Here is a 19,283-nt window from a genome sequence, read left to right on the forward strand (position 1 = left end):
AGAAATATATGGATGTGTACTGTTCTATACATACGCACACGTGTATGTTGTTTCTATCTATAAAAATCCCAGTGGGGCCGGCCCGGTGGCGCACTGCTACAGTGCACCGCTTGGGAAGCGCGGCGGCGCTTCCGCCGAGGGTTCGGATCCCACATACAGACCGGCCGCTCACTGGCTGAGCGAGGAGCGGGGGCAACGCCGAGGGTTGCGATCCCGTTGCCGGTCCCGGTCCGGTACGGGCGCGACACTGAGGGTTGCGATCCATTGCCGGTCACGAAAAAAGACAAAAAGAAAAAAAAAAAAAAAAATGCAGATTGATGCTTCAAGCATCTATGAAGTCAATAAGTACTAGCCTCTTTATTTAATTTTTAAAAAATTCTCTTTATTTAAATGGGAAAGAGATTCCATGATCACCGTTGACTTGGAATCATAGAAGATTAGTGCCTGAGAGAATCTTTGAACTCCTCTGTTAACTTCTCTTGGCAAATTGAGGCACAGAGAGACAAGCCAGACACTAGAGTCCTAATTTATGGACCCACATTGGAAGCACTGGCCAGCTCCTTTTGTCCTCTTCTATATTTTTTATCTTTTATTTCCTTTGAAAAGAATCCAGTTCCCTTTCAATCTTCTACCCTTTTATAGGGTCTATGGGGAAGATATTAGGTATGTTCATAAACTGAAGACAGTCACATCAACTGTGACAATCTGTTGGATGGATAATAGGTTATAAATGCCTCTCTGTATCTCAGTAGCCAACAGTCTTCTCCAAGGACTGCTGGCTCCTGTTCCCTGCTCAAACTGTCATAGACATCTGTCAGGAACCATCTCCAATGGTGCAGAAAATTTGAGTATATAGAGTTGCTGGAGGAAAACTTTACACTTCTTAGCAGGTAGCCAAGCAGTCAAAAACTTAGATAGAACTCTCACTTCGTTTTGTTGGGTAATTGTTGCTTCAAAACATAGAGTATTCTCTTCCTCATTCCCACCAACCTCCTTGCTACCTGGGAAGCAGGTTAGCAGCAACCCAGAATTGATTGGTGGAGCTGGGAGAAAATGGTGTGAAATGTGAGAAAATGTAATTTGGATAATAAAAACAAAAGATTTCACAATATAATCTCTGCCAACTCATATCCATTTTATTAAAAAAAAATTTGGTAGTAAATGTGTACAGTGTTTCAAGACTTTTCCTTTTTTCTTTATCTTTTTTTTAAACAGATTTAAAGTAGAACAAAAATTAGACTTCAAAGATGCTTTATATGCTTTGAATATAACCGAGATATTTAGTGGTGGCTGTGACCTTTCTGGAATAACAGGTATTATGATAAATAAGTTTTATATTATCATGTTAATTTGTTGTCTCAGTACTATCTCAACTGCCTGATCTTAAAACTGAAAGAGCACTTGGCCCCAGTAAACATATACACAGTGAATAAATGGTACAGTACCTGTACTGTGTATATGTTACAGTCTGTAAACAAGTACTCTATTTTACATTAAAGTAGTTTTCCTCAGTGAAAGTCAAAAAGCATTCTAGAATGTTAGAGAAGCATTCTAACCATACTTCTAATAAAACTATGTAGGTAAAAGTATTATATGGGGTTTTATGTCTACCTGTTTGAATTGTTTTATGTCAATAATACAAATTACATCTTTGAGTCTCTCATATAAGCAGAGTTAATAAAACTCTTATAAACCAATTTGCAAATGTTAATTCAGTAATATGAGAGCCCATGAAATAGGCATCCACAGGCTGCTTGATGATGAACACAGTGAAGAAAATGCTACAGCTTGCAGGTTTAGCAACAGAGTAGTCCTTTGAGAAGATGGGGCTCTTATGTTGACTTAAACCTGGGGAATCCTACACAGTTAAGGTACTCATTTGCACAACAAAGCCAAGGCAGTCTTTTAATTCTTCTGGTCCCAGCAGTACTCACTAGTTCAAAAATAATTAATTAAAGAGCAAAAAAAAAAAAAAAAAAATGGATGAAGAGGACCAATTTGTCCCACATTACTTAGCCTCTTTTAAATTCAGTTTTCTGTTTTATAAAAAGGAGACTAATGATACAAGCTTGTCTGTCTGATTGATTTTTGTACCATAACATGAACTATTATGAAAATGTTTTGTGTATCCTATGTAAATATTTGGGATTTGGAAAGATATTTATTAATTTATTCACTCATCAATTATGTGGGTAAATAAACAGAATGAATGAGCTTTCCTGGGGGAGGAGGTGAGTAGGGATCACAGGTGTCATAAATGTTCGTTATCACCTTCACACAGGAGATAGCTTACTTGTTCTCACATTGACAGTTAGGTATGACTGACAATTTCATCAGCACCAGGTATGAGACAGTCAGCATTAAATACTGCAACAGGATGCTGTATAAATATGCCCTGGAACACAGCCACCTCACCAGCCTGCAATAAACCAAATCATTTTTCAAGCACTTCTTAAACTTCTTTCTGGCCTTAGGAAGCTCACTCAGTATGCCTCGGACATTTTAAACAGCCACTCACTCTGCAAATTCCCAGCAAGTTATGACTTCTCCAAAATCTCCTTTTACAAGCTGATTTTTCAAGAAAATACCTCCAAAATGCTCCATAAAAGAATTTGTGCTAGTATATTAGTCCATTTGTGTTGCATATAACAAAATACCTGAAGCTGGGTGATTTATAAAGAAAACAAAATTTATTGCTCACAGTTTGGGAGGCTGGGAAGTCCAAAGTTCAGGGAACACAGCTGATGAAGGTCTTGGTGGTGGTGAAAGTGACCCAGGGGACTCACATGGCAGAAATGGCAGAGCAGAGACAGGCTAACTTCTCATTCACTCTCCTTTTAAAGCACTCAGAACTACACCCCTGGCCACCATTATTAATCCAGTCATTATAGCACGGTCCTACAATCTAATCACCTCTTCAAGACCCAACCTTTCAATTACCATAGTAGGATTTCCCTCCCTCAATAGTTATAGTGGGGATTAAGCCTCAGTGAGGTTGGAAGGTGCATCCAATCTACAGCACCTAAGGAATAACCCTGAGCTGAGAAGAATAAATGTTCAGTATTTTCTGCTCTTTTTCTCTTGAGTTACCTATTTGAGTTGTTTTAACTACATTGGTTCTGTCTCATTGCCTGGGGTAGAACAGCAACAGCCAGTGCTGACACTATGGCTGGGTTAGGAGCAGAGAGAATTCCCTGCTATTCCTGGTTATCATTTATGCAATAAACTTTGACTAAAGGCTAATGTGAACCAGTCCAACACTAGTGCCATGAGACATCTACAGGAAAGAGACACAACCTTATACTCATGTAGTTCAGAAATTTTGAATGAAGTGTTTTTATAAAGTTACTTCAAAAACTTTGAGATGAATATTTGACTTTTCATTCTATGGTTACTGCTTGTGTCACCTGTAGTAAAATGCTTAACCATTCTGAACCTCAACTTTCTAATGTCAAGTGAGATAATATATCGTAGTGAGTTTTGGGGAAATAAGTAAAAGAAAGTATATAAATCACCAAGTTCAACACTTGCCACATAGCAGATGCCCAGTAAATGTTAAACACAGAAAATCAAAGGGGAAAGAGGCACATTAATACTTACTTGCACATTTTCTATCAAAGCTATAGAGGTTTTTTTGCCTCTTAATTTAAGAGACATACTTGGAATTTTTGTAGAAAATTAAGCGAAAAAATTGTTAAAAGGTGTAGAAACCAATGAATTTGTGGAGTCCAGATTTCTTGTTCTAACCTCTCATCTCTCGGGTTCTGTTCTTTTCCTAAGACCAGGCCCTGTCTGCAGTGAGATGGAATACACAAGACCAAGTAGCTCAGTCCAATAACCAGTGAATCGTCGGGCTGTTGCTGAACTGGGGGGACTTCTCTCCTCCCCAACCTGCTTTTTGGTCTTTGCTCTTCTCTCCTCCCCAATCTGCTTTTTGGTCTTTGCTCTTGGTGTGGGCCCCAAGGTCATTTGCTCTGTGCTTTATTTGTTCCTCCCCAACCTGCTTTTTGGTCTTTGCTCTTGGTGTGGGCCCCAAGGTCATTTGCTCTGTGCTTTATTTGTAAATCCTGTCTTATTCCAGGCAATCTGGGGGAAGGAGGTGCTTGTTTGCCTGACCTTGAGAGACCATCTCCTGCATTTCAGTCAATGCAGACTAATGGTGCAGTGCCTCCTTTCTCCATTTGATAGGTTTCTATCACTGGACATATTCAGGTCTATTGATTTATTTTTGCGGGAAGTATTTATTGTAAGCCAATTATGTACCAGACAGTTTTCTAGAGGGTGTTTCCATTCTCATTCTGAGGAACATTATCAGATCTATTTGGTCTTGAGAAGCCAGCATGACATGACTTCTGAACTCATGGTTTTGCCTCCCTCTTCTCAAGGAGCCTATCCCTGCAGGTCACTGTACCAGAAACACTTCACACATACCTTGATTCTACCAAGGGGAGAAAGGTTGCATTCTCTCTCAGCTTGTACTCACACCAGAACAAAAGGATGTAAGACATTATTTTACAGTGGAAAATTCAACAGGTTTTAAAGGATAGCTCTGAAGGGATTTTTTAACAAATGACATAAGACTTGAAAGGTGGTAAATTTTGTTTTAAACTCAGATCAAAACTGAATACAAAATTTAAAAGGCAAGTTGTCTTTGAGGTTGAATGCATAGGGTGGGATTAATTCAAATGTGGAAAGCCTCTTTTATCCTGTGTGTAGACCATGGCTAAGGGGGGCAAAACTCTCTGTCCATTCAAATATTTCACTTAGTGGGATACCAGATTTGAGGCTTGCATGCTTCTATCTTTACCTTTTATATCAGGGTAGAACTTGATCTCACTTTCTCTATATCTCTATTGTCTCTGCAGGAGCTAAACCTAAACCACCTTTATCTTTAGCAAATCAACTGAGTAGGAAAGTTTGTTTCTCTGTTTCTTTTTCTTTGTTCATTTGAAAAGGTAATTAATCTGAGACCTAATAGGTAATGGCTCTTGATTACAGCCCTTAAATACATTTTCATATTTTTTACCAGATTCATCTGAAATATATGTTTCTCATGTGATGCAAAAAGTTTTCTTTGAGATAAATGAAGATGGCAGTGAAGCTGCAACATCAACTGGTAGGAGAAATAATTTCTCAACAAACTGGGAGGAATGAGGGGGGACAGGGAATGGGCATTAGGGTGTTGACCCTTTGGCAGTACTCTGATCTCCTTTTTCTCTGCTGCTGTCTAGTACACTACAGGAATAAAAAAAAAGAAAATGGTCATGTAAGTTTTATACATCTCTTCAGTCACAGCATTATGCAAAAGGAAAGGGAAAGAATTTGATTAGGAATTGAGGTCCACCTACTGATATTTGCTCATGTGCAATTGGATTACCTATCAATCAGATGATAGGATACGTGTAGAAAACTTTAGGGTACAAATATGAAATCATTATTGTTTAGGGATGCTCATTCTTAAGTAATTGAATTTAATTTCATTTTTCTATTACACCAAGTTAGTTTTCATTTTTCTAATTTGATTCTTGTTATTATCTCTGTGACAGTGGCTATCAAACTTAGCTGCACATTAGAATCACCTGGGAAGCTTTAAAATATCCTATGCTGAGTTCACACCTCAAAGTAATTAAGTTGGTATCTCTGGAGGTGAGATCCAGGCTCCAATACTTTCTTAAGTTTCCCTAAGTGATTCAAATGTGCATCCAATGTTGAGAACCAGTGCTGCATAGTGGTTTGCAGCCTGGCCTTGCTACTACCAATGTAGTGCATAGACCGGCAGCAATAGCATCACCTGGGAACTTGTTAGAAATGCAGACTCTCAGGCCCAATTCCAGACCTACTGAATTAGAATCTGCATTTTCCAAGATCACTAGGTGATTTTTGTGTACATTCTCACTTGAGGATCACCCCTCTATGCTGCATTTACTTCAACAAATGACATTTTGAATAGTATCTATGCTACATATAAGCGATACTTGGAAAATAATTAGAGAAAAGCCTTAAAATCAATTAGAAATGGACAAACAATTTTAATGAATCCCTCATAAGTCTATTTTAATTTCTCATACAATCTGGATTTTCATCAATATTTAAAAGAGATGTATTATTTAAAATGTCTTATTGATAAATATCCTACAATTTATATCCACTTACCAATTTCTGGATTAATTTGTAATGCAACATAGTGCCAAAGGATTTTGACCTTTGGGTGGGACGCACTGGACTCCACTACCTTTTTGTTATCCCCGGAAGGACTTTGCGGTGCTGTGCTCAAGGAACTTAGATTGTAGGGGACAGGCTATATCAATCCTTGAAGAAATCAAAGGGTTGCATTTGGATGAGGTTGCTGGCTCATGCAGACAAACTTCCCAGCTGCTTTTACACAGAGGTGGAAGAGTCCTTATAGATCGTTATCTGATCCTTCCATTACATTTATGAAGAAACAGGCCCACCAACAAGTGAAGTGGCTCTCCCAATGTTGCACTATGAATTGACAGCAGAGTTTGAACTAAAATCAGGTTCCCTGGTTTTAAGCTGAGAGCTTTCTCTGCTATTTCCCACTGCCTCTTGTAAGTCTAGAATTCTCCAGGTGGATGTAAGAATTAAGGGAAGGCAGGATGAGTGGCAGTGATACTGATGTATTACCTCAGAGGAGTCAGCCTGTGTATCTTGACTTTCAAGGATCTGCTCAAAGGTTGCTCAAGAACAAAAAAGTTCAAGTACAGTATTCACTGCAAATGGGAATGGGAGTAAAACTGAATTTGCTTTTCTAATGTATCTCAATAATTCAGACATAGCACTATATTCACTGGTAATTTGGGCAGCATTGCCCTGGTATTCTGGACAGGAGTGTGCCATTCATGTTATATTACTAAGATAATATTTTTTAATTCTCCTTTTATTTTTTCCTTGGGTCTGAAAAAAATTAGAGGGGCATAACATTATTAATAAAGAAAACATCTGCATTAAATGTAGAAATATTTAGTCTAGAAAAAAAAAATCCAACCATTAAAATTTTCCCACCCTAGGGCCGGCCCGGTGGAGCACTGCTACAGTGCGCCGCTTGGGAGTGCGGCGGCGCTCCTGCCGAGGGTTCGGATCCCACATACAGACCGGCCGCTCACTGGCTGAGCGAGGTGCGGGCGCGGCACCGCGGGTTGCGATCCCGTTGCCAGTCCCGGTCCAGTACGGGTGCGACACTGAGGGTTGCGATCCGTTGCTGGTCACGAAAAAAGACAAAAAGGAAAAAAAAAATTTTCCCACCCTAAATAGTGACATATTGCCATAATGGAGCATATGATATATATTATCATAGTAAATAATTTTTAAGACAGCAAATATCTGCTTCTAATCTCATAATAAACATCCCATACACATTCACTGCACAAATCCTAAAAGCTCTGAGTTCACAGAATGATTTTGGAAAAGTAAGTACAAAATAAAAAATTCAAACTCAGATGTGATCACCATAAGCCTGAAGTATAGAAAAGAAGTGTAAACATATCTGAATAGGAATTAAAAATTGAAAACATTATAAGAATAATAAATAATGTAAATAAAAAGTGAATAGAAAATTACTGTTTAAAAGATGAAAATTTTCAACTGCTTCTACTAAATTGAATTTAGTGTATGCCTTTCTTCTTCATTAAGCATAAATGTGAAGTTAGAATTATTCTGTGAATCATCTAATATTTATTCTTCTGCACTTTGGTTTTTAAATTTATTGCAAATTTCTCTGTAGTTAGAATATGGTTCTTTTTCCACATGTTAACTCCTTACCCCCAAAATGACCTTTCCTGTGTATAAGAAGTATTACGGATGTATTTTCTTCACTGATATTTTAATGTGAATATATAAATAGCTGTTGTTTCTATTTCATAGGCATACACGTCCCTGTGATCATGAGTCTGGCTCGAAATCAATTTATAGCAAATCATCCATTTCTGTTCATTATGAAGGATAACCCAACAGGTATCTTTTTTGAGAATTCTGTGGGGAAACTGCTTAAGCAGACCTAGTCCTAGCTGCTAATTGCAATCTACATATTTGAAATAATTTGTTCTTTCAATGGATATTTGTTAAGTGCCTGTTATGCATCAGATATTGTATTCTAAGGGACGACAGGGACCTCCAATTGGGCAGTGGTAATAATAGCTGTCACCATAGCTATTATAAGTGGCAGCCATTTTATATACTTATATGTAAACCTAACACCATTCCACCAATAGGTTAGATATTTGACTAATAAAGAAATAGAAGCTCAGAGAGAGAGAGAGAGAATTTATATTAGCTTGTCAGAGATCATACGACTAGAAAGTGGCAGAGAGGGAATCAATTCTGTGATGCCATACTGAAATTGGAAATTGAGAGTTGTCGAGTTGTGAAAAATTTCAAAGGTAGATTAAAAAAGAATAAGTGACTAGAGGGGTCAAACATAATTTCAAATCTCCAATTTGGGAAATGGTAAAAGATGATGCAGTTAGTTACAAAAGGGAATGTAGAAGAAGGAGTGGGTTGGATTGGCATTTGTCACGATGTCAACGCATGGAAATCCAGATTGTCTGAATAGATATTTCATGCTTTCTCTTATAAAAAAGTGAAGCCAGAAACATGATTACAGCCAGGAAGTTGTCTTTAAGTTGATATTTAGGACTCTTCAGCAGTTATAATGCCCATGTGAGGGTTATAAACCATAGGAGAACAGAAATTATATTTTATTCATATCTGCATCAGCCCAGTATTTGGCAAAAAGCCTTGCACATAATATCAGTATCTCTAGAGGCTGAGAGTGTGGACTTGGGTATCAGGCTTGTGCTCAAGTTTCAAATCAATTAACTACTAGTTTTAAGGCAAGTTGCTTGTTCTTTCTAAGTGACATTTTTCTCATCTTTTATTTGAACATAATATTAGTACTTGTCTCATATAGTTAAAGAAAAGAATATATGAAGCCTGTAACACTGTCCCTGACATATACTGTGTTCATTATGAGTAAATTAATAAGTATAAATGAATGAGTGACTGAATAAACAAAGGAAGAGTTAGAAAACAAAATGAAAAAGTTTCTCTATATAAACTGGTTTACATGGAAAAGAGACATGTTTACTCTCAGAATCTGAGTCTGTTAGATTAACTTGGGATACTGATAATATCGAACTGCTAAGGGATACATCATCAGTCTCTTTTTTTGAGGATCCATGAAACTAATGCTTGATGCCTTTACTGAGGGTTATATCTTGGAACAATGGAACAGTTTTAGAATTACTGAGATTGCATTAACATGGCTTCAATTTCAGTAGTGGATGTGTTAAAATATATTCTGAGTATGTCATTTGATCTATATACATCTTTAACCTTTAAATAACTCTAATTTCTTACAATTAGTATATAATTATTGACTAAGGAAAAGAGAAAGAAATGACACTGCATTGGGCATCAATGCACAAGTAAATAATGGCATTTGAAATAATTATGTTTGTCTCTATTTACCAAGTTGGTGACTTGTAATATTCTAAGGCCATGTAATAGCTATCAGTAAAACAGCAGTGAAAATTCAAAACCCCACATAATCTACTTATTTATTTATTTGTGATAATGCTTAACTATCAGGTCTTAATAATGATTTACATTATTTTGTGATCTTTATAATAGTAATTTTCTAAACTAGTGTTCCTCCTTTAATGTATTGTTTGGAATGAATGGTCGTTCATTTATCAGGGGTTGTAAATTGTTGCCATATAAAATGTAGAATGGCTATTATCTTAAGACAATACACATTCACTGATTTATCTATATTTCTCTCACAAATGAACTCAAGAAATCACTGAGACTAACAGAGATGGTGATTTAGCACTGCCATATCGGACTATTAAATGGCTTCGTGTTTTACATAAAATATATTCAGTTAACAATTTCTGAAGTATAAAGATGAATGATTTTATGTTTAGTACAAACAATTTTTATCTAGGTTTAAAATTTTCTTTTTGCCAAACAGTCCCCTTGTGAAAAGTCTATACATTATTTGGATTTTCTTATCAGGTGAATTTTACGTTGCAGCACATTCATCCAAAGCTCTTACTAAGCTAAACTTTCAGGACAATGAATTGTTTTCTCATTTTTTAGGCTGAGGGTGTAGGCCAGCTTTATAGACGTTGAGAAGAAAATTGTGAAAGGTGCCACATGAAATGTATCATTTCTAAGAAAGCTATGAATCATGCTTTTGAAACTGACGGTACTCTACATAAATAAAAATAATTGCATTTAGAACACTTTCAGGTCTTTGTTAGAGGGCGGAAGCAGACTGCAAGGTACTCGTTAGGAAATCTCTTTTTCTAGCATTACCTTTGGCTATCCTATTGTATTTTAATATTAAGAAGTAAAAATTGTTTTCAGCTGATGCAGATATATAAATATATTGATTATATATGAGGAACTCCTGTTCAGGGAGGCATAAAGAGAAAAATGGAAACTAGTGATTTCTGCTTAGCTTGCTTCTAAATTCATTGCTATTATGTGAAGGGAGATTTCACTAATCTGCTCAATTTAGTAGAGAGTAGATTGATGACTGCACGAAGACAATTCAAAATATGGTTCTCCTTGCTGAAAAAACATTGAAAGGGCTGGGACAAATGGTTTCTATGTAAAGTCCTACACTTCTGAGTGTTTAAAATTTTAAACTGCTGTCTTTAATTATAAAGTTAGTGTCTACAAATATTACTTTAAAGATTTCCCAAACAAACAATTCTGATAATCATTTTAATGCTATAGCACTATGAACGTACTATATGACTGAATGTAGTATTCANGAGTTGTGAAAAATTTCAAAGGTAGATTAAAAAAGAATAAGTGACTAGAGGGGTCAAACATAATTTCAAATCTCCAATTTGGGAAATGGTAAAAGATGATGCAGTTAGTTACAAAAGGGAATGTAGAAGAAGGAGTGGGTTGGATTGGCATTTGTCACGATGTCAACGCATGGAAATCCAGATTGTCTGAATAGATATTTCATGCTTTCTCTTATAAAAAAGTGAAGCCAGAAACATGATTACAGCCAGGAAGTTGTCTTTAAGTTGATATTTAGGACTCTTCAGCAGTTATAATGCCCATGTGAGGGTTATAAACCATAGGAGAACAGAAATTATATTTTATTCATATCTGCATCAGCCCAGTATTTGGCAAAAAGCCTTGCACATAATATCAGTATCTCTAGAGGCTGAGAGTGTGGACTTGGGTATCAGGCTTGTGCTCAAGTTTCAAATCAATTAACTACTAGTTTTAAGGCAAGTTGCTTGTTCTTTCTAAGTGACATTTTTCTCATCTTTTATTTGAACATAATATTAGTACTTGTCTCATATAGTTAAAGAAAAGAATATATGAAGCCTGTAACACTGTCCCTGACATATACTGTGTTCATTATGAGTAAATTAATAAGTATAAATGAATGAGTGACTGAATAAACAAAGGAAGAGTTAGAAAACAAAATGAAAAAGTTTCTCTATATAAACTGGTTTACATGGAAAAGAGACATGTTTACTCTCAGAATCTGAGTCTGTTAGATTAACTTGGGATACTGATAATATCGAACTGCTAAGGGATACATCATCAGTCTCTTTTTTTGAGGATCCATGAAACTAATGCTTGATGCCTTTACTGAGGGTTATATCTTGGAACAATGGAACAGTTTTAGAATTACTGAGATTGCATTAACATGGCTTCAATTTCAGTAGTGGATGTGTTAAAATATATTCTGAGTATGTCATTTGATCTATATACATCTTTAACCTTTAAATAACTCTAATTTCTTACAATTAGTATATAATTATTGACTAAGGAAAAGAGAAAGAAATGACACTGCATTGGGCATCAATGCACAAGTAAATAATGGCATTTGAAATAATTATGTTTGTCTCTATTTACCAAGTTGGTGACTTGTAATATTCTAAGGCCATGTAATAGCTATCAGTAAAACAGCAGTGAAAATTCAAAACCCCACATAATCTACTTATTTATTTATTTGTGATAATGCTTAACTATCAGGTCTTAATAATAATTTACATTATTTTGTGATCTTTATAATAGTAATTTTCTAAACTAGTGTTCCTCCTTTAATGTATTGTTTGGAATGAATGGTCGTTCATTTATCAGGGGTTGTAAATTGTTGCCATATAAAATGTAGAATGGCTATTATCTTAAGACAATACACATTCACTGATTTATCTATATTTCTCTCACAAATGAACTCAAGAAATCACTGAGACTAACAGAGATGGTGATTTAGCACTGCCATATCGGACTATTAAATGGCTTCGTGTTTTACATAAAATATATTCAGTTAACAATTTCTGAAGTATAAAGATGAATGATTTTATGTTTAGTACAAACAATTTTTATCTAGGTTTAAAATTTTCTTTTTGCCAAACAGTCCCCTTGTGAAAAGTCTATACATTATTTGGATTTTCTTATCAGGTGAATTTTACGTTGCAGCACATTCATCCAAAGCTCTTACTAAGCTAAACTTTCAGGACAATGAATTGTTTTCTCATTTTTTAGGCTGAGGGTGTAGGCCAGCTTTATAGACGTTGAGAAGAAAATTGTGAAAGGTGCCACATGAAATGTATCATTTCTAAGAAAGCTATGAATCATGCTTTTGAAACTGACGGTACTCTACATGAATAAAAATAATTGCATTTAGAACACTTTCAGGTCTTTGTTAGAGGGCGGAAGCAGACTGCAAGGTACTCGTTAGGATGAAATGTATCATTTCTAAGAAAGCTATGAATCATGCTTTTGAAACTGACGGTACTCTACATAAATAAAAATAATTGCATTTAGAACACTTTCAGGTCTTTGTTAGAGGGCGGAAGCAGACTGCAAGGTACTCGTTAGGAAATCTCTTTTTCTAGCATTACCTTTGGCTATCCTATTGTATTTTAATATTAAGAAGTAAAAATTGTTTTCAGCTGATGCAGATATATAAATATATTGATTATATATGAGGAACTCCTGTTCAGGGAGGCATAAAGAGAAAAATGGAAACTAGTGATTTCTGCTTAGCTTGCTTCTAAATTCATTGCTATTATGTGAAGGGAGATTTCACTAATCTGCTCAATTTAGTAGAGAGTAGATTGATGACTGCACGAAGACAATTCAAAATATGGTTCTCCTTGCTGAAAAAACATTGAAAGGGCTGGGACAAATGGTTTCTATGTAAAGTCCTACACTTCTGAGTGTTTAAAATTTTAAACTGCTGTCTTTAATTATAAAGTTAGTGTCTACAAATATTACTTTAAAGATTTCCCAAACAAACAATTCTGATAATCATTTTAATGCTATAGCACTATGAACGTACTATATGACTGAATGTAGTATTCATCCTGGGAAAAGTATTTATGTATCCCTACCTGAAAAACAAGAGTATTTGCTTTCTTTCTTTTTCCCAGAATTATTTTGAGATTTTGAAGTAAGGCATTATTGATTATAATTATTCATATAAAAGAAAAATATAAAATCTACTGGAGATTATGTCTATACTTCCATGTTATTGGCTCTTCTAAGAGTGTGTCTGTCTTTGGACTGAACAGTAAAATGTTAATGAAAAAGGGCTCTCCCACTGTTATTAAAAATGCATTTAAAGATCATTTTCATTAGCTTTAAAGTTATGCAAAATTTATTTGATCACTTTGGAAATTAACCTTTATTACATGTAGGAAACTTAAGGCAACAATTGACATTGCTCCATTCAAGCCACTTTCCTTAACCTAGTTGAAAAGAAAGGTGAATAGACTTTGACACATCACATTCCTGTTTTGTCTTCTAGTTCTTAATTCATTTTCACTTGCAAGCACAGAATGGCTGGAAACAGTTTTTGCATTTTTGCTGTATAATATATCACTTTGGTGAGGATTTGAAAGTACTAGCAATATGAAAATATTGTCTTTAGCAGTAAAGTAAGCTTTGATTCAAAGCTGAAGGAGGAGATCTGTGAAGCTGCACTTTTAACCCTGAGGGCTTACATTACATGCATAAAAAGATGAATGCTAATAACTTAAACTTAAACTTTACCATGCTCATCACCATTTTATTATGCTATGTTTGCCTGACTGGGTCTCTATATTTAGAAGAACATCTCTTACTTTATTATTTTTTTTCCTATGTGAAAAACAGGACTAAGGGCCGGCCTGGTGGCACACTTGGTAGAGTGCGGCACTTGAGAGCACGGCGGCACTCCCGCCGAGGGTTGGGATCCCATATAGAGACCGGTCCGCTCACTGGTTGAGNCGGTCACGAAAAAAGACAAAAAAAAAAAAGAAAAAAAAAAAACAGGACTAAGGGCCGGCCTGGTGGCACACTTGGTAGAGTGCGGCACTTGAGAGCACGGCGGCACTCCCGCCGAGGGTTGGGATCCCATATAGAGACCGGTCCGCTCACTGGTTGAGCGCGGTGTGGGCGCGACACCGAGGGTTGTGATCCCGTTACCGGTCACAAAAAAAGACAAAAAAAAAAAAGAAAAAAAAAAAACAGGACTAATGTATTTTTCATGATGGGCTGTTGTGGGTTAATTTATTTAATAAATTATCAAAAAATAATTAATAATGATACAATCATGTATTTGAGACAAAGAAGAAGGCTTTGCTATTAGGTGTTGCCTATTTCTCTTATGGAGAATAAAGATCAAATGATTTGTTAAAATATTAAGAAAAACTAATTATTGTCAGTGTTTTTTCTAGATATTCTTAAAATATGTTTTTTTTTCCTTTTAGAATCAATTTTGTTTATGGGAAGGGTGACAAATCTTGACAACCAAAAGAGAAATGGAAGAGATTTAAATTCCCTGTGAATGAGAAACACAGCCTCAAAATATAAGACGATTCCTGGAAAATAATCGATTAGCAAAATATCATCTCGAAAATATTTCTATATGTCTTGTCTCTTCTTTCTTTTAAACTGTGCCTGTACTAATCAGTAATAGTAGATGCCTGTATTAATAAATAAGTGAAATTAGATATGTATTTGTTTCTGTTCTTTGTGCATGTTTTAGAAAATCTATATGAATCGGATTTAAATTCCCTGTGAATGAGAAACACAGCCTCAAAATATAAGACGATTCCTGGAAAATAGTCAATTAGCAAAATATTTCATCTCGAATATATTTCTATATGTCTTGTCTCTTCTTTCTTTTAAACTGTGCCTGTACTAATCAGTAATAGTAGACGCCTGTATTAATAAATAAGAGAAATTAGATATGTATTTGTTTCTGTTCTTTGTGCATGTTTTAGAAAATCTAGATGAATCAAGAGCAGTGAGTTTATATAAAATATTACCATTCCTGTGTTAGAACAAAACTGTTTAAGGTATTTTGGATATCAAATTCCTGTCTTAGATATCAAATTTCATGTATTCCTAAAAGACTGAACTATCAAACTCTCATGCCAAGCAGCTTTATCCAGACCATGGGGGAGTAAGGTCAGGAGTGAATGGGCTTGGTACTGCCTCCCTGGTGTGCTACTTAAGACACAGAGATCCAGCATCAATGACAGTAGACAAGCTTTGGGTATTTCACTAATCTTAGCTTATTATTTCATGTGTTACATTTAATATTTGCCTTGTTTGAAAAGCTTTTAGAACATATCAGTGTTTTTCGATTTACACTTTAACAAGGCATAGAAAGTAAAAATGCTGAGAACTTTTGTAAAGCTTTCTTATTTTCATAGGTGAAAGTGGCAGACAGATTAGTGTGATTCAAGAGGCGGACCTTCCATGATTTTATAATATTATGCTAAAGAATTGTTAGAGCCAATATTGTACTCTATAATGATTAAGTGCAGAACCTTCCTTTGGATTCTCTAAAATATTAGATCTAAGTATCAAAAATAATAATACATAACAATATGACTTCGTGTGACTTGTTTCACAGTTTTTCCATTTTCATGCTGGTGATGTGAAATGCCTTTCATTTGTTTGTTCATCATGGCGATTTTTGGCAGAGAGCTTAATGGTAATAGCTACCCCTTGTTGAGCCATAATTATGTGTCAGGCATCGAGGTAATCATTTTATCTACATTATGTTAAATGTACTAAAAATCTTATAAAGTAATATTACCCTTCTTCCTGATGATTCTTCATATAAGCTATATATGAATCAAATAAGCTATATAAATAGTCAAAGACATAACAAATAAATACAGTGGGTGAATTTGAACTCAAGACTACCTGAGCTAGAAGCCTGTGACCTTAAACACTGAGTTATACTCCATTTGCAGGGAAGAAAAAACAATTTTTCCTCTATCCTTCATAGTTCTTAGCTGGGATCCCCTGTAACAAAGACATTAACAAGAAAAAAAGAAATAGAAGTTTAATAACATGCGTACTTCATGTATACATGGGAAATACACAGGGGAAAATGAATAAATCTCAAAGAAGTGTCTTAGAACTCCAGCTTACAGAGCACCTTCAACAAAGAACAATATATTTTTGGAGAAGTGACATGACAAAGGCAAAAGAACTTTAGTTTCTAGGAGCAGCAGCAAATTGTAGAAAGACAAATATATGGCAGATAAAGGCTAGTTAGTAACGTTTGCACTGTAGCTTCCTCTGGTGCCATTTCCAAGCTGATAAGCATCTGAAGTCATCTCCAGTGGTAAACTTCTGTATTTCCTGGAAGGGTAAGGAGAAGGGACAACTTTGTAAATTTATATCCCGATTTTAGGCAAGTAAGGCAAAAACAGAGAGCTTTTCTTCTATCTGCTTCTTCTCAATTGCCTTCAGCTTAAAGTAATCCTTTTGCCAAAGTGGCATATTTTGGGGTGGCATATTCTGCTCTGCTTCACCTTCTATGTGAATCTAGTTTCCAAAGTCTATGTGTTCATTTACAGCAAAATCTAGAGCAATACTCAAGACATCATGAAGACAACTTTAGAATTAATTGTTAAAAAAATAACATAATTGAAAGTGATGCTCATTCCTATTCTGTCAATTTGTGTTTAGATATAACACAGTAAATGTTAAACTATAAGTTAATGGCATACCACATTTGTGGCATAAATTTCTAGTTCTCTCTCACCATGGAAATAGTTTAAAAATAGGTTTTTTGGATTCAGGAAGAAGAGAATAATAAACTCAGTTAAGAGGATAATTGTTTAATTCAGGTGTGGTTCAGATTCCTGTTTTCCCTTGGATTGCCTGAGTTTTTCTGATTCTCTTCCATGTGTTACATGTTAATATCTGGGAACCCATTCATTCATTTCACAAATACTAATTGAACTGCCACCATGTTCCAGGCACTGTTCTAGCCATTGGGGACATACCAGTGAACAATACTAACGAATCTCTGCCCTCACGGAGCTGATATTTTACTGGTGACAAACAGACAGTGAACCAGTGAATAAATACAAAAATAAGTTAATTTCAAATGGTGATAACTGATAACATTAACGAAACAGGATAAGGAAATAAAAGGGGTTTTAATAATTGCCGTAATGTAGTAAGGTGACTGCCCAAGGCTCACTTTAGGCACATGCTCTTACAATGTGTTTCTTCAACAAGATTTGGTAAATTTTTGCCTCAGGTTCCCCACTAAGGAGCCTGACAACATTGTACAAAAATTTTGGTTATTTTTCTTCTTTGATTTCATGTTCATCTGGTCTGTGTTATTTGCCTCAAAAAAGGAGTTTACACTCCTTATGGGAGAGAGAGTAGCCTTCTGGTGTGGGTTCAAGCTGAAAATTTCCTCTTCTAGCCTGTTCTAAAAATACAGTTGCCAAAGCAGTTCCAAGATTAAAATTTTTAATCTTCACCTTCAAGCGCAAGTAACTCAGCAGTTATTATAGTTCCATAACGCAAAGTTTAAAAGGGGCTGGACTATATTTATAGAACACTTATCTATTTATAAAACAAAATAAGTATGAAATAATTTTCTTTGCCAAGTTATATGAATTTTTTAAGAATTTGCAACAGTGTATAATCTATGTGGGATAAAAACATTGTCAAATTAATATAGTTTATAAAAGTATAATACATCATATATATGTCACATGTATTTTTTTTCCTCCTTGAGGCAAAATGGTCATTAAAATAGTACTATTTCTTTTGAAGACTTTGGAGTTGCACTTTATTGACTTAACATAAATATAATTCATGACATATTTTAGAGGAGTCTGCCACATCAAACAGTGGACCTGGGAGGTCAAAGACTTGAGGCAAGAAACAATTTCTTTTTTGGGGTGAGGTTTATAAAATTCTCCTAAAGTGGGTAGTAAAGTTCTGGAAATCCTGAAAGATACAGAGAAAACTCTAGGCAGGTTTCCTTATAAGTCAGTGTTTTGGACCTTTGGAAATAAGATATTTTTTACAGTATGGCATGAGACCACTGTAATACACTCTATGAGGGACTGTCTGTTCTCCTGAGCTATATGTATGGACCACCCTGAGACTGACGCCATGCACATGGAAAGAAGCTGGACCTACTTTAGTGTGTTTGCTTGCAATGGCACTTTATTTTCTGACTCCCTCCTTTTTTTTTTCTGGTTCCTCATGTGATGATCTCTAAATCTAAAGTACGAAATTCAAGAGGTCCAAAGTCTAGTTTCTTTCCCCTTTCGATATTTCAAGTGACCACCCTGATGGCATAATATAAAGGAAATGAAAGATTATATAGTTTTAACTGTTTAACATTATAATTTTTGGCTTGCTACTTCAATTCTCTGGGGCTTCAGTGTCCTTACCTATACAATGAAGTGTTGGACAAATCATATTTAAAGTCTTTATTTCTATGTTTGCAAACCTTGGACTTCTCAACAAAGACATACTTTTGGAATAATGTCATTTGAGTCATTATTGTCTATAAACAGAGTTTTTTACAAAACAAAATAAATTCTGGAATGTATGTCTCACAAGGAGCTTAGTCCATCACATTATCTTCAATTATTTATAATTGTCTCTTTATAGATTTGAGATTTAATTTTTAAAGACAGAATACATATAAAAACAATTTTACCATTGTGGCAGAGACCACTACCTGGTAAAGATTTTTGACTATAGTTTTCTGCAGTGTAGAGCTGTCTCTGGACAGTGGTGTTTTCACCAGGAACTTCATGTCACCCACCCTTGCATTGATCCAAGTGGCATCACGTAATTCTCATCAGCAAAATATGAATGGAGGTGAGTGTACCACTTGAGAGCCCAAAAGATTAAGAAACAAGTATGCCTCTCTAACTGTTCTCTTCTTCTGTGCCAGCTAGATGCCAATGCTCAAGGTGGCTCTGTAAACCATTTTCAGAGGTGACAGGGCC

At 35.5% G+C, this 19,283-nt stretch overlaps 1 protein-coding gene across 1 annotated transcript in view; it reads left to right on the forward strand.

The window, feature by feature from the left end:
- SERPINI2 (serpin peptidase inhibitor, clade I (pancpin), member 2) overlaps window positions 1-15,013 on the forward strand; it is a 32,972-nt gene extending 17,959 nt beyond the window's left edge. Inside the window, exons 5-8 of the mRNA XM_008582318.1 lie at window positions 1,216-1,313; window positions 5,030-5,116; window positions 7,882-7,971; window positions 14,757-15,013. Coding sequence (XP_008580540.1) covers window positions 1,216-1,313; window positions 5,030-5,116; window positions 7,882-7,971; window positions 14,757-14,833 — 352 coding nt within the window. The 3' untranslated portion in view covers window positions 14,834-15,013. The remainder of the gene's footprint in view (window positions 1-1,215; window positions 1,314-5,029; window positions 5,117-7,881; window positions 7,972-14,756) is intronic.
- The last annotated feature ends 4,270 nt before the right edge of the window (window positions 15,014-19,283 follow it).

This window comes from Galeopterus variegatus, unplaced genomic scaffold, assembly GCF_000696425.1.
Source record: "Galeopterus variegatus unplaced genomic scaffold, G_variegatus-3.0.2 Scaffold2566, whole genome shotgun sequence".
NCBI lineage: Eukaryota > Metazoa > Chordata > Mammalia > Dermoptera > Cynocephalidae > Galeopterus > Galeopterus variegatus.